At 45.3% G+C, this 12,713-nt stretch overlaps 2 protein-coding genes and 1 non-coding gene across 3 annotated transcripts in view; 1 reads left to right on the top strand and 2 right to left on the bottom strand.

Moving 5' to 3' along the window:
- LOC133351802 (E3 ubiquitin-protein ligase SHPRH-like) overlaps positions 1-3,844 on the bottom strand; it is a 94,310-nt gene extending 90,466 nt beyond the window's left edge. The window contains 2 exon segments of the mRNA XM_061567339.1: positions 406-1,061; positions 3,709-3,844. Coding sequence (XP_061423323.1) covers positions 406-1,011 — 606 coding nt within the window. The 5' untranslated portion in view covers positions 1,012-1,061; positions 3,709-3,844.
- A 1,779-nt stretch (positions 3,845-5,623) lies between these two features.
- TRNAC-GCA (transfer RNA cysteine (anticodon GCA)) lies at positions 5,624-5,695 on the bottom strand. The gene has a single exon. It is a non-coding gene; the product is annotated as a tRNA-Cys (tRNA).
- A 2,538-nt stretch (positions 5,696-8,233) lies between these two features.
- Positions 8,234-12,713, top strand: part of TBC1D32 (TBC1 domain family member 32) — a 54,792-nt gene continuing 50,312 nt past the window's right edge. Inside the window, exons 1-2 of the mRNA XM_061567328.1 lie at positions 8,234-8,270; positions 12,242-12,395. Of these exons, the coding sequence (XP_061423312.1) occupies positions 12,259-12,395 (137 nt within the window). The 5' untranslated portion in view covers positions 8,234-8,270; positions 12,242-12,258. The remainder of the gene's footprint in view (positions 8,271-12,241; positions 12,396-12,713) is intronic.

The following is a 12,713-nucleotide window of genomic DNA, read 5'->3' as shown; positions in this document are numbered from 1 at the left end:
AGAAAGTGACGGTAAAAAATAAATATGCGCAGCACTGCTACATCCGTACGTGACGTCACTGCAAGAGGCCCTCCCCCCCTTCATTAATATTCATGCCCGTGTGCAAATTTACACGAACGCACAAGGTCATGGCACTCCACATGCCACATGGGGAAACGAACAAAACAATTCAACAAACTCGTCTACAACGCTGCCTTAAAGGAAAATATGTAATCATGTAAAGTTTTCAGCACGTGCTATCAAGAAGTGCCATCGCCCGAAACGTCGCAAATTAGCCCTTTAGGGAAGTCTTGTTGACGAGTGTTGAGGTTTCTTCATTACACGTGTGTAAACTGTAACAGAGTTATGGACTATCACCTGATTTTATACATGCACAAAGATTTAAGATATATGTCAATACTTTACCGTGACGGTGCAAGGATACGGCTGTGTTGGTTTTCGATAAAGGGTGACGACTTTGTTTCGCTGCAGCCAGGCAAGACCAAACAGAATGTCCAGGTCAATCGTTGCGCTGGCACGCACGCTCGTCTCAGGGCGATCGACAGAGGTCACCAACGGCGAGTCGCACTCGCACAGCAATTGTGAGGGAGCGCATGGGTCGTGGGTCACCATCACTGGCAGGTCAGTTGTCTGGGCAGCAAAGTCAGAAAATGAGTACGTGAGCTCAAACGACAGCAGAACGGCACTCCACGCTTGCTGCTCTGTTGGCTGGGGATACACCGCGAGACGCAGAGGTGAAGGTCGAGTGGCCGGGGCAGCCGGAGAAGCCGATGCAGCAACATCTGAGCATCCACCGGGCGTGTCTGAGCTGCGACCGGGAACGTCGCTGCTGTACGTCGCCGAGTCCGAGGTTTGTGCAATGGCATCCGAGTCTTCGGTATGCAACTGGGCAGCATCTCCTTGTTCTGTCCGAGCTGTAGGAGCAAACTCATCCTGCAAACTCCAGCAGAGAACTTTTCTTTTCTCCACGTCCACCTTGACAGGCAACGAGCGCTTTCTTCGGTTATTCATGTCAACTAGATTTTTTGCCCGTCCAAGGATGGGTGTATATTGCAGTAAATCTGAAATTCAATAGAAAAATTGTTCAGCTCATGATTATTAATGAGGGGGGGGGGGGGGGTGCCCCATGTGGCGTGACGTCACCCGCTAATGGTTATTGGGGAGGGGTGCGGCATGTGGAGTGACGTCAGCCGCTCATGATTATTATTGGGGGGCGGGGTGCAGCATGTGGAGTGCGCGACCTTCTTAGTGTAAATTTACACGCGGGCATGAATATTAATGAAGGGGGGGGGGGGCTCTTTTGCAGTGACGCCACGCACAGATGTAGCACTGTGCTGCTTAGATACAAACAATTACCGTCACTTTCTGTAAAGAAACGTCATATTTGAAGCGACTTTGCGTAATAAATGATCTAATTTGGCTCAACATTCCTCTGCGTTAGTGTAAAAATCGACCCACTCATGAATATTAATAAGGGGGGTGGGCCTCATGTGGAGTGACGTCACGCAGTGGGTGGGCCTCATGTGGAGTGACGTCACGCGCGGGACACACACACATCCTTGGCTCATTATATTAGTAATTCTAGTAGTACAGTAATTTGATTAACTTTTTCAATAAAGAAACGTCAAATGTAAAGCGAATTTGCGTAAAAATATTCATTTCCACTCGACCTTCCTCTACGTTAGTGTAAAAATCCACCCGCTCATGATTATTAATGAGGGGGGGGGGGCTCTTTTGCAGTGACGTCACGTACGGATGTTGAAGTGTGCTGCATACAGTATATTTATTTTTACCGTCACTTTCCGTAAAGAATTCCAAAGAACACAGGATGAGATGTTATTATCCTTTGTGCAAGCACTTCCAAGAGTTCATGAACAGTGAGCCTGGTGAAATTTGGGGAGCGCATCGTCAGTAGTGAACCTTTGGGTCCTAGGGTGTTTCGGCCTTTCATACTATACACCCTCCCCAAAGGCGGCCAGCGACAGGGTGATCAATCCTACGCTTGCGTCCCATTCCCAATTAGTCATAGGAGTTGCCTTGTTGTTGGTAGCCAACATCCCATATTTGAAGCCACTTTGCGTAATAACTTATTTAATTCAGATCGACCTTCCTCTGCGTTAATGGTGTCTGTGAATAAGTGTTGAGTTTAGTTTATTAAATGTACCGCACTTTTACGATAAGCTGTGCGGCAAAAGAGTTCACTAAATCCGATATTATATACAGGTACAACATTTTGGCGTTTTTGCAATGCGTTACGTAGTCGCATGTTTAACAAATGTGTGTTAAGGCATACCGACTTACGTTCTATCGGTTTGAAAGCTGTCTCTGGTGTAGGCCAATCAGTTTCAAAGACAATGCATACATTATTATGAGAGCATGTCTGTTTGCATATTTACCACAAATATATCTGGTTAATGCAGACTTGATTCCCGGCAAAATGTATCTATTTTGTGCTTGAACATCTTAACACCTGATGATCATTATCACGGAAGGAATGCGGCAAATGTCTTAAAATAGGGTCAACATGAACACTGGAGAATATGGGTGTTCATGTATTTAGTTTGTTCTGTATGCAAGTCAATGGGTCTCTATGTAAACAAAGCTACGGGCTAAATTTTGATTAAAAGCTTTCGTGACTGCAGGGATTCATATTGGTTCTTTCGGTAAAATCAAGTAGAAGGGACGTGACTTTACCGAAAGAACCAAGAATATAAAGCTATGGGCCTCTACGTTGGTCATCGGTGTCCGGGCTGAGACCATCATACCTGTCAACCCCTTATCAGTGCCGTACCTTATTACAGACCTTCAGACCTTATTGGTCACCTTAACAAATCTCATCATTCATCCTACAATCCCATCACAAGAGAGAAACACAAAGACAACACAATGTCCGTAACAAAACGGCTGTATGCCAGATGGATCTGAAATCTCAATTTCGCTGTACAAGAATACGGGCAAACCGCATGGGTTGACAGGTATGGATGGTCAACTCACTCCACTTCAGAAACCGGTTTAATCACAGGCTCAGGAATCGAACTCGGGTTCTCAGCTGTGCCAGCTGAGCACTCTGACCCCAGTTCAAAGTTTGCGAGTCCGAATTCCGTACCTGTCAAACCGTACGGTTTACCCCGTATTTAATGTGCCGCTGCACTCTGTTGTTGTAGGAGAAAACATTTATTAAAAAGTATTTAATTCAGCAGAACGTGTTTATATTTATTTAAAGTTGCGAATTTTGAGGTGACGTCACATTTCTCAACCCCCCCCCTAGTCACACATCGTCACAAATGTCTGACCCCCCCCACCCTAGGTGAGTGACGTCATATATGGACGGCCCCATAGCTGTCAACCCGTACGGTTTACCCCGTATTCTTGCACAGGGAAAAATTGCGTTTTCAGGTCCATACGGCGTACCGTTTTGTAGGATGAACGTTGCGATTTAAAAGGGCACTGGGTGAGCGATACGGTCTGAATTGGTCTGTAATAAGCTAGGCACTGGACACGGGGTTGACAGCTATGGAATTCAGGCGGAGTGGGAGGGTAGAACGACGACTTTCCTACCGACAGGTGGACAAAAGGAGGCTGCTTTGATCTTCGTTTAAAGACCGTCCTCCTCCTCTGCCCCAGTTATTGATGTTTCTTACGCCACAATGTGCGTCCTTAATACCACCTCATATTCCGGTATGCATAAATATTTTTTTTTAAACGTACCGACGTGTAGGCGGGCCAGGCAAGATACTTTTAAAATGAAATGTATTAAAGAAAGAAAATATATTTAAGAGTTGCTGCGCGTTTGAAGCGGAGTTCGCCTTGCAACGGAGTCAGCTCGACACGGGCGCGGCCATCTTTTTTGTGTTGGCGCGCGGTGCAGTGTGGGTCCAGAGTCACCGCCCCCCCCACCACGTGACCGCGTCAGCTGATTCACTCGAATTGCCGATGATCATTAATCGATTACAATAGCACTGAGCAAAAACATTGTTTTAGTGCAGGATAAAAACCCTCTAGTGTGTATATATATGACGGATTAAAACGCTGATCTGCAACGTATATAATTGCAATAATATATAACTAGATAATTAAAAATAAAATATAAATTGATTTGTAATATTTAATCAGAAATATTATTGCGTACAATTGTATACGTTGTAGATCAAATAATTATTGTAGATCATATAATATTATTATATAAATTGTGTACACAATTGTATGCAATTTTATATATGGAAAACTATTTTTGTTAACCGATAAACTAAATACTTTTTTACATTTAGTGCTGATTGTTATTGGCCGTTTTGCGCGCTGGGCATGTGTTCAGCAAACATGATACTACAGTAAGATAGATACACCTTTAATTTTCGGATCCTGATATCTATTTTGTTATGATTGTTCCATGTACCGTACTGCCTGGATATCCTTGGCCCCGCCATAGGAATGAAGAATTGTCATCGTTGGCTTGGAGCTGTATAGAAGAGATTAGGCCAACGATCGTTGGAGGTAACATTGTAAAGTATTTGTATTTAAACCACTTTAGTTACAAATCTACGTAAATAATGCTGCTGCTATTAATGAATTCTACATGTGCATGCCCTACTTCTGAGCCTAACAATAGTGTACAGACATTGTACTGGACTATGAATAGGATATGCATACAAAATAATATAAACACCGATATGTGTGTATGTACAGCCACTTTGTCAATCCACTGCTGGATGAAGGCCAACCGAGGCAGTTGTGGGTCGTGGAGGAGGGTTATTGACCTTATTTGGCCATACTTCACCACGCTGGTCAATGCAGCTTGGTGAAGGTGGGGCAAGCAGCATTTTGGGCAATAAAAGCCACGACAGCATACACAGCAATATATTTTTTTCCTGCACTGCCCTCTGCTGCCCACAAAGTTATATTGTATGTATCGTGCACCCTATTGGCGAATGTCTGAATTGCAATATATTATATGTACAATTTTATAATCCATAATACAGGTTTTTTGGGGGAGTTAGGTTGTGTAAATGTATAAATGTGTCGTTAAACCCGCCACCACCCGACACAGCCAATTTAGTAAGATTTGTCACGTAAACAGAACGTGGCCAATTCGTTACTCGTTCAGCACACCGGCTGTGCGTTGGAGAGCAAAGCCACATCATTCACATCATTGAGTGCGACATTTTGCCAGTCGTTTTATAATAATACAACCACGCTTATAACGTGACCATTTCCAATAGACATTGTTTCCATCAAAATCCTGCAATTGGATCGTATTCATGAGAAGTTCCAGAAAGTAAGAGGCATTCCAAAGCTGTGCTCGTGTGGCGGTGAAGTTACACTGCAGAGTCCTCAAAATGTGTCCCTTTACTCTCGAAAACTTTGCAGGATCCATCATCGTCAAGCAAAGTCTTTTGAGACTCGGTGAAGCTTTTCTGGGTACATATGCGTCGCGTTAATTATGATAAACAAAAAACTTAAGTCCAGTGAAGAGGGAGACTAATTTGACCAACATGTTTCAAGTTTTAGAAACTTACACGTCTAACGAACCCCAATTTATATTTTAAAAAATAGCTTAACACACGTCCTGTTTTAAAACTTTATTTACTGCATTGAAAAAAAAATTGTAATATAAAAAACATTGTAGAGGGGGCACCCGGATTTGAACCGGGGACCTCTTGATCTGCAGTCAAATGCTCTACCACTGAGCTATACCCCCACACGCTCACACATGGCGCTATTCTCCCCTTATTCTCACTACCTCCCCACAAAAATGACTTTTAGAATCAGATTATTTACACTGGGAGGAATCCGATGAGCTTTTAGGCTCTTTATCAAAGATGTCCAGTAGGGCCGAGTCAGAACGTTTAAGCTGAGACTGCAGTTCTGTACATTATACAGCTACTCTATAAAAACCCATAGAACCACGTGGATTAGAGAGCATACACATGTTAATGACATCATCCAAACTGTTTATCATGGGCCGTTGCTCGAAACGTCGCCTAGCCATTTTCTTACTTTTAAGGCAGTGTTATTGACGAATGATTCGTGATATGATTTATAATTAGTTTCGATCTTCACGTAGGTATGTCAATGTTTACATTTTTCACAATAAACCATCACCAGACAGAGCCAATCACAACGTCACGCCCACTGATTTATCCTCAAAACCGGAGGAATGTTGATGAGCAAGCAACGCAGCTTGACATTTTTGTTTTAATTATGTTGTTAAACACCTGATGACGCTGGGGTTTAATCTCCAACGAAACAAGTGTCGAAATGTTGCTTGTTCTTCAATAGTCGTCCTTGTCCGGGTTTGTTGATGAAACCCAAAGAATTTGTGTGTATTCTCCGACGTGCAATGTGTATATGTAACGTGTATGTAGAACTTCTTTCGCACCGTACGTTGCCAAACGTGCTATAAATAGGGGCTGGGTGGGGAGGAAAGGGGAGGGGCTGGGTGGGGAGGGTGGGGAGGGGCTGGGTGGGGAGGGTGGGGAGGGGTTGGGTGGGGAGGAAAGGGGAGGGGCTGGGGAGGGTGGGGAGGGGCTGGGTGGGGAGGGTGGGGAGGGTGGGGAGGGGCTGAGTGGGGAGGGGCTGAGTGGGGAGGGTGGGGAGGGGCTGGGTGGGGAGGAAAGGGGAGGGGCTGGGTGGGGAGGGTGGGGAGGGGCTGGGTGGGGAGGAAAGGGGAGGGGCTGGGTGGGGAGGGTGGGGAGGGGCTGAGTGGGGAGGGGCTCGGTGGGGAGGGTGGGGAGGGGCTGAGTGGGGAGGGTGGGGAGGGGCTGGGTGGGGAGGGTGGGTGGGGAGGGGCTGGGTGGGGAGGAAAGGGGAGGGGCTGGGTGGGGAGGGGCTGGGTGGGGAGGGTGGGGAGGGGCTGAGTGGGGAGGGTGGGGAGGGGCTGGGTGGGGAGGGGCTGGGTGGGGAGGGGCTGGGTGGGAGGGTGGGGAGGGGCTGAGTGGGGAGGGTGGGGAGGGGCTGGGTGGGGAGGGTGGGGAGAGGCTGGGTGGGGAGGGTGGGGAGGGGCTGAGTGGGGAGGGTGGGGAGGGGTTGGGTGGGGAGGAAAGGGGAGGGGCTGGGGAGGGTGGGGAGGGGCTGGGTGGGGAGGGTGGGGAGGGTGGGGAGGGGCTGAGTGGGGAGGGGCTGAGTGGGGAGGGTGGGGAGGGGCTGGGTGGGGAGGAAAGGGGAGGGGCTGGGTGGGGAGGGTGGGGAGGGGCTGGGTGGGGAGGAAAGGGGAGGGGCTGGGTGGGGAGGGGGCTGGGTGGGGAGGGTGGGGAGGGACTGAGTGGGGAGGGACTGAGTGGGGAGGGTGGGGAGGGGCTGGGTGGGGAGGGTGGGTGGGGAGGGGCTGGGTGGGGAGGAAAGGGGAGGGGCTGGGTGGGGAGGGTGGGGAGGGGCTGGGTGGGGAGGGTGGGGAGGGGCTGAGTGGGGAGGGTGGGGAGGGGCTGGGTGGGGAGGGGCTGGGTGGGGAGGGGCTGGGTGGGGAGGGGCTGAGTGGGGAGGGTGGGGAGGGGCTGGGTGGGGAGGGTGGGGAGAGGCTGGGTGGGGAGGGTGGGGAGGGGCTGAGTGGGGAGGGGCTGGGTGGGGAGGGGCTGGGTGGGGAGGGGCTGGTCACCCCGTGGTGCCCTTATAAAACTCAACGTTGACCCTGCAGGCCATTGACCGAGCAACCCAACGTTCCTACCAGCTCCCTCCGCAGCAGGACAATGTGTTTACTGGTACTTGCTAAGCTCCCTCCCCACAACCCCATCGCCTATCCGCCACATCACTTTTAGCAAACACTCCCTGTATGTAACACACTCGTAGCCCGTGTAAGATAAAGGCGCTTGTGTTAATATATAATTCAGCAGCGATATCTTTAAAAAAATTTGAAATATTTTTTTTTAAAACGAAAGGGTGCATTGACCGCGGCATTCGCACTCATTCACGCAGCGATCGTTGTGAGTTTAGCTCGCGATTTGAGGGACGAGTTTTAAGCTTCAAATCAAGATTGAGTTTTAAGTTGTTAAGCCACCAATGGAGACGAAAAATAATTGTATCGATTCCAATGAACAACATTACTGGAATCGATTCCTGCTTGAGCTATAAATTGGCTTATCGCGCGTCAACTAATCTATTGCTTACGCGTATTGCTAATTATACTCAAATAATTAAGCACACATTTTCCGCAGCCTATTTTAAACCAACTAGACGTGACAAATAAGATCGTATAAACGTGACCTGACCATCGATTCCTTATTACGTTTCGATTCTACTTCGATTCGCGTGGAGTCGCTCACCATTTTCACAAGTGTACAGTACGTAGAATGCTCGCGTTTACAAACATAACAACTACCGCGTTGTAAGCTCCGCGTCGTACAGCTCTCAAACTAGGCAAACAACTAAGGTGGTTAAGCGATAGAATGTTGTAATAATGGTTAATAAACGCAAGCGGCGAACCTTGGTTACAAACGCATTTGCCTCTTACCGCCTGTGTTAAATAACCTTGGTCACGCAACACCAATTCGCGATTTAATTAAGCAGAAAATAAAACGTCGTGGGTTTTATATACATACGCGAACAACATAGTTGCCTTAAAATAACAACGTTAAATGATTAAGCTGCATAGGCGTTGCTAGGTGCGAATGGCCTAGTGGTTGGCATGGCAACGAGACGCCAGCCTCTCGCCTGAACGCGTTGTTTAGTTTTAATTATCTGAATAGTTATATTAAACATACTCTGTGTGCTATGGTTCTTTCGGTAAAGTCACGTCGATAGTAAAAGAATACAAATGAAAGTGAATAAAAATATCACGACGTTTCTATCGCTACACAAGCGCTCGTTATCAAGAGTATTAACGTACTGGTTTGACGTCTAATGTGGCATACTCCGTATACAGAGCCCGTTTGTGGCATATTATGTCTGTTAAACTATCAGCCGCGGTTTAAAACTAATTAAACTAAAGCTTGAAAACTAATTTCTAGCTTGAAAACTAATTTCTAGCTTGAAAACTAATTTCTAGCTTGAAAACTAATTATTTATCTTGAAAACTAATTTCTAGCTTGAAATCTAATTTCTAGCTTGAAAACTAATTTCTAGCTTGAAAACTAATTTCTAGCTTGAAAACTAATTTCTAGCTTGAAAACTAATTTCTAGCTTGAAATCTAATTTCTAGCTTGAAAACTAATTTCTAGCTTGAAAACTAATTTCTAGCTTGAAATCTAATTTCTAGATTGAAAACTAATTTCTAGCTTGAAAACTAATTTCTAGCTTGAAATCTAATTTCTAGATTGAAAACTAATTTCTAGCTTGAAAACTAATTTCTAGCTTGAAAACTAATTTCTAGCTTGAAAACTAATTTCTAGCTTGAAAACTAATTTCTAGCTTGAAAACTAATTTCTAGCTTGAAAACTAATTTCTAGCTTGAAAACTAATTTCTAGCTTGAAAACTAATTTCTAGCTTGAAAACTAATTTCTAACTAATTTCTAGCTTGAAAACTAATTTCTAGCTTGAAAACTGATTTCTAACTAATTTCTAGCTTGAAAACTAATTTCTAGCTTGAAAACTAATTTCTAGCTTGAAAACTAATTTCTAGCTTGAAAACTAATTTCTAGCTTGAAAACTAATTTCTAGCTTGAAAACTAATTTCTAGCTTGAAAACTAATTTCTAGCTTGAAAACTAATTATTTATCTTGAAAACTAATTTCTAGCTTGAAAACTAATTTCTCGCTTGAAAACTAATTTCTAGCTTGAACACTAATTTCTAGCTTGAACACTAATTTCTAGCTTGAACACTAATTTCTAGCTTGAATACTAATTTCTAGCTTGAAAACTAATTTCTAGCTTGAAAACTAATTTCTAGCTTGAAAACTAATTTCTAATTTCTAGCTTGAAAACTAATTTCTAACTAATTTCTAGCTTGAAAACTAATTTCTAGCTTGAAAACTAATTTCTAGCTTGAAAACTAATTATTTATCTTGAAAACTAATTATCTATCTTGAAAACTAATTATTTAGCTTGAAAACTAATTTCTAGCTTGAAAACTAATTTCTAGCTTGAAAACTAATTTCTAGCTTGAAAACTAATTTCTAACTAATTTCTAGCTTGAAAACTAATTTCTAACTAATTTCTAGCTTGAAAACTAATTTCTAACTAATTTCTAGCTTGAAAACTAATTTCTAGCTTGAAAACTAATTTCTAACTAATTTCTAGCTTTAAAACTAATTTCTAGCTTGAAAACTAATTTCTAGCTTGAAAACTAATTTTCTTCAGAACTGCTGTTCTTGTTCGGTTCGTGAACCTCCTTGATGGGGAGCGGTGGTGCAGCGGTTAGCGCTCTGCCGTGCTACGAACCCGGCTGCCCCGAGTTCGATTCCCGCTCACGGCCGACACCGGTGACGATTATCTGAACCAGTCGTGGGCTTCCCCTAGGTGGACTCAGCCTCAAATGAATTCCTGGTGCGGTGTGAAGTAAGCATCGTCACTAGGGGAGACAAAGGCGGTCGGGCGTGGGTGCTGGCCACCCACCCTTTCGCGTGCCGTGCCGGCCTTCGTGGGTGCTCGCGAACAGTCTGTTAGGGCGATACGGGAGATCTTTGTCTCGTCTTTGTCCTTTCCCCGCATCTCCCGATTAGCCCGGTTGGCTACCAAAGAAGTTCCAATACATTTCCTTAATCCACTGCTTTCTTGCCAACGACAACATGCACCTCAAACCAAGACCCCCCGCCTGGGATCGGACTGCTGCTATCAACCATCATAGAATCTCAAAGCAGATCTTTCAAGAACGCAGGCGAAAGGAGTTGGGGGCAACGCGGACTCCAAGAATACGACTATAATGAGCCAAGAATGTCTGTGTGTCCCGCGCGTGACGTCACTCCACGTCGGCCAGCCCCCCTCATTAATAATCATAAACAGGTTACGTCACTCCACATGGGGCGAGGCGCCTCCTCCTCCCTCCTCAGCGTCAACTTACAACTCTCACTACAAAGGCAGAACTCTCACGTCACGCGTAACGCTGTTGAGACATCGAAGTAAAAATGACGTCATGATGAACAAGGGATTATAACCTTTAAATTAAATAAGTCTGTGTCACCGCGGTCTCACAAATTGCACACGAATGGATGCAATGAATATCACGTCGCGGTCTGCTTTTCGCTTGCAAGTTTCAGATTTACTGAAATACACCCGTCCTTGGACGGGCAAAAGGCTAGTAATAACCTTTCAAGACCCAGATGTCATTGCACCTCCCGGCTTTGACTTTCATCGAAGACACTGGTGGAAACTATCAACCGCATCAGAACATCGCCTTCATAAACGGAGAATTAAAGACAAGCTTCAGTCATGCGATTGTGGCCATGCAATCCAAAGTCTGGCCCGTCAACGACTGTAGTCTGCACCCCTGCTTGCTGCGTTTAGTTTGTTGTCCTTCCCCCGCACCTACGATTAGCGCGGTTGGCTACGTACGGTGCGAAAGAAGTTCAATATACACAATGGAGGAGGAACAGTAACACTACACGAACGTTCTACTGAAGCTGTCTCGTGGCTAGCAGACCTTGACATTGTCTTTCAGCTCCTGAACATATTGCTATATATCTTGTTTCCTGTTAGACTAAAATATACTGCTTAAAATATATACCTAACTTTTTCTGGCCCCTCTAGCTCTCACATTTGCACTGGATTTTTTTTTACTCCCGTGTGTGTTGGTTTACGACCGTTAAATACCTCGTCGTGCAATATTCGTTAAGAAACCCTGTACCCGTTCTCTGCAATATTAATGGTTTTGTTCATGCAGTGCTCATGCACCCAGATTTCTGTTGTAAAATAACCGGAAAACTAGCTAGACGGGATCATCCATGTAACATCAAAATAAACTTGAACGTCAAACTTAAACTGTATGCGAGAATTGAATCGACTGCTGGATGAAAAGCTTCCCAATCTCACCATCTCTCACAGCCCTGTAGCAATTGATCTACTTAATGCACTTGAGATTATTGAATTGATCCATATCCACAGGGGGTATCCTCTCGGGCGTGTTACCTCTTGGCTGCCACTGTTATTGACCATCGGTCATCATTCTAGTTATGTGCCCAGCTCAAATATCCATTTTACACGGGCAAATCTGAGTCGAGCCAGTGCAGGGTCTAAATGATATGGGTGGATTTTCCACTGGCATGTACCGTTCTGAGCCGGAATTAAACCATGGCACAAGTGTAAATGAGGTACCATAGAACTCAATGATTCCTCGTCAGGTCATAAATAATGCTTCTGTGTATGTGTTTGTGACGACAGATACCTACCCTAGCAACATGGAGCACGCAGCAGAGAGCGATGAAGACATGGTCTCCTCACTGAGGGAGCTTCTCTGGGGGCTAGACGCACGGACCGGCATGCGAACCACAGATGCCCTGCTCCGCCTGGAGGAGACCGATGACAACTTTCACAAGTGAGCCTGGTCCCGAGACAGAGAGACCTTGTGCGGAGGAGATTTTGAGACATGCAATCAATATCGCTGATGTTAACCATCAGCACACAGCTTTTTATTTTCATATATTCGACCAAAACACCTGGATTGTGCATGGAACCTATTCTATTCTCAGAAACTAAGCAGCTTCGAGCCTAAAGTGTGTGGATTAATGGCTGCCATGTACAAACAGGTTGTCGTCATTGGGCTGCAGCGGCTATGTGGTGAGGCAGCATAGAGTCGTGGAGGAAAATCGAATGTACCGTGCAGTTGTTCTGCACTGACCAATATAATGAGGCA

The sequence above is a fragment of the Lethenteron reissneri genome, chromosome 5 (genome assembly GCF_015708825.2).
Source record: "Lethenteron reissneri isolate LAM-NWPU_2019-01 chromosome 5, ASM1570882v1, whole genome shotgun sequence".
In the NCBI taxonomy this organism is placed as follows: Eukaryota; Metazoa; Chordata; class Hyperoartia; order Petromyzontiformes; family Petromyzontidae; genus Lethenteron; species Lethenteron reissneri.
This window is presented reverse-complemented; position numbering and strand designations above follow the sequence as displayed.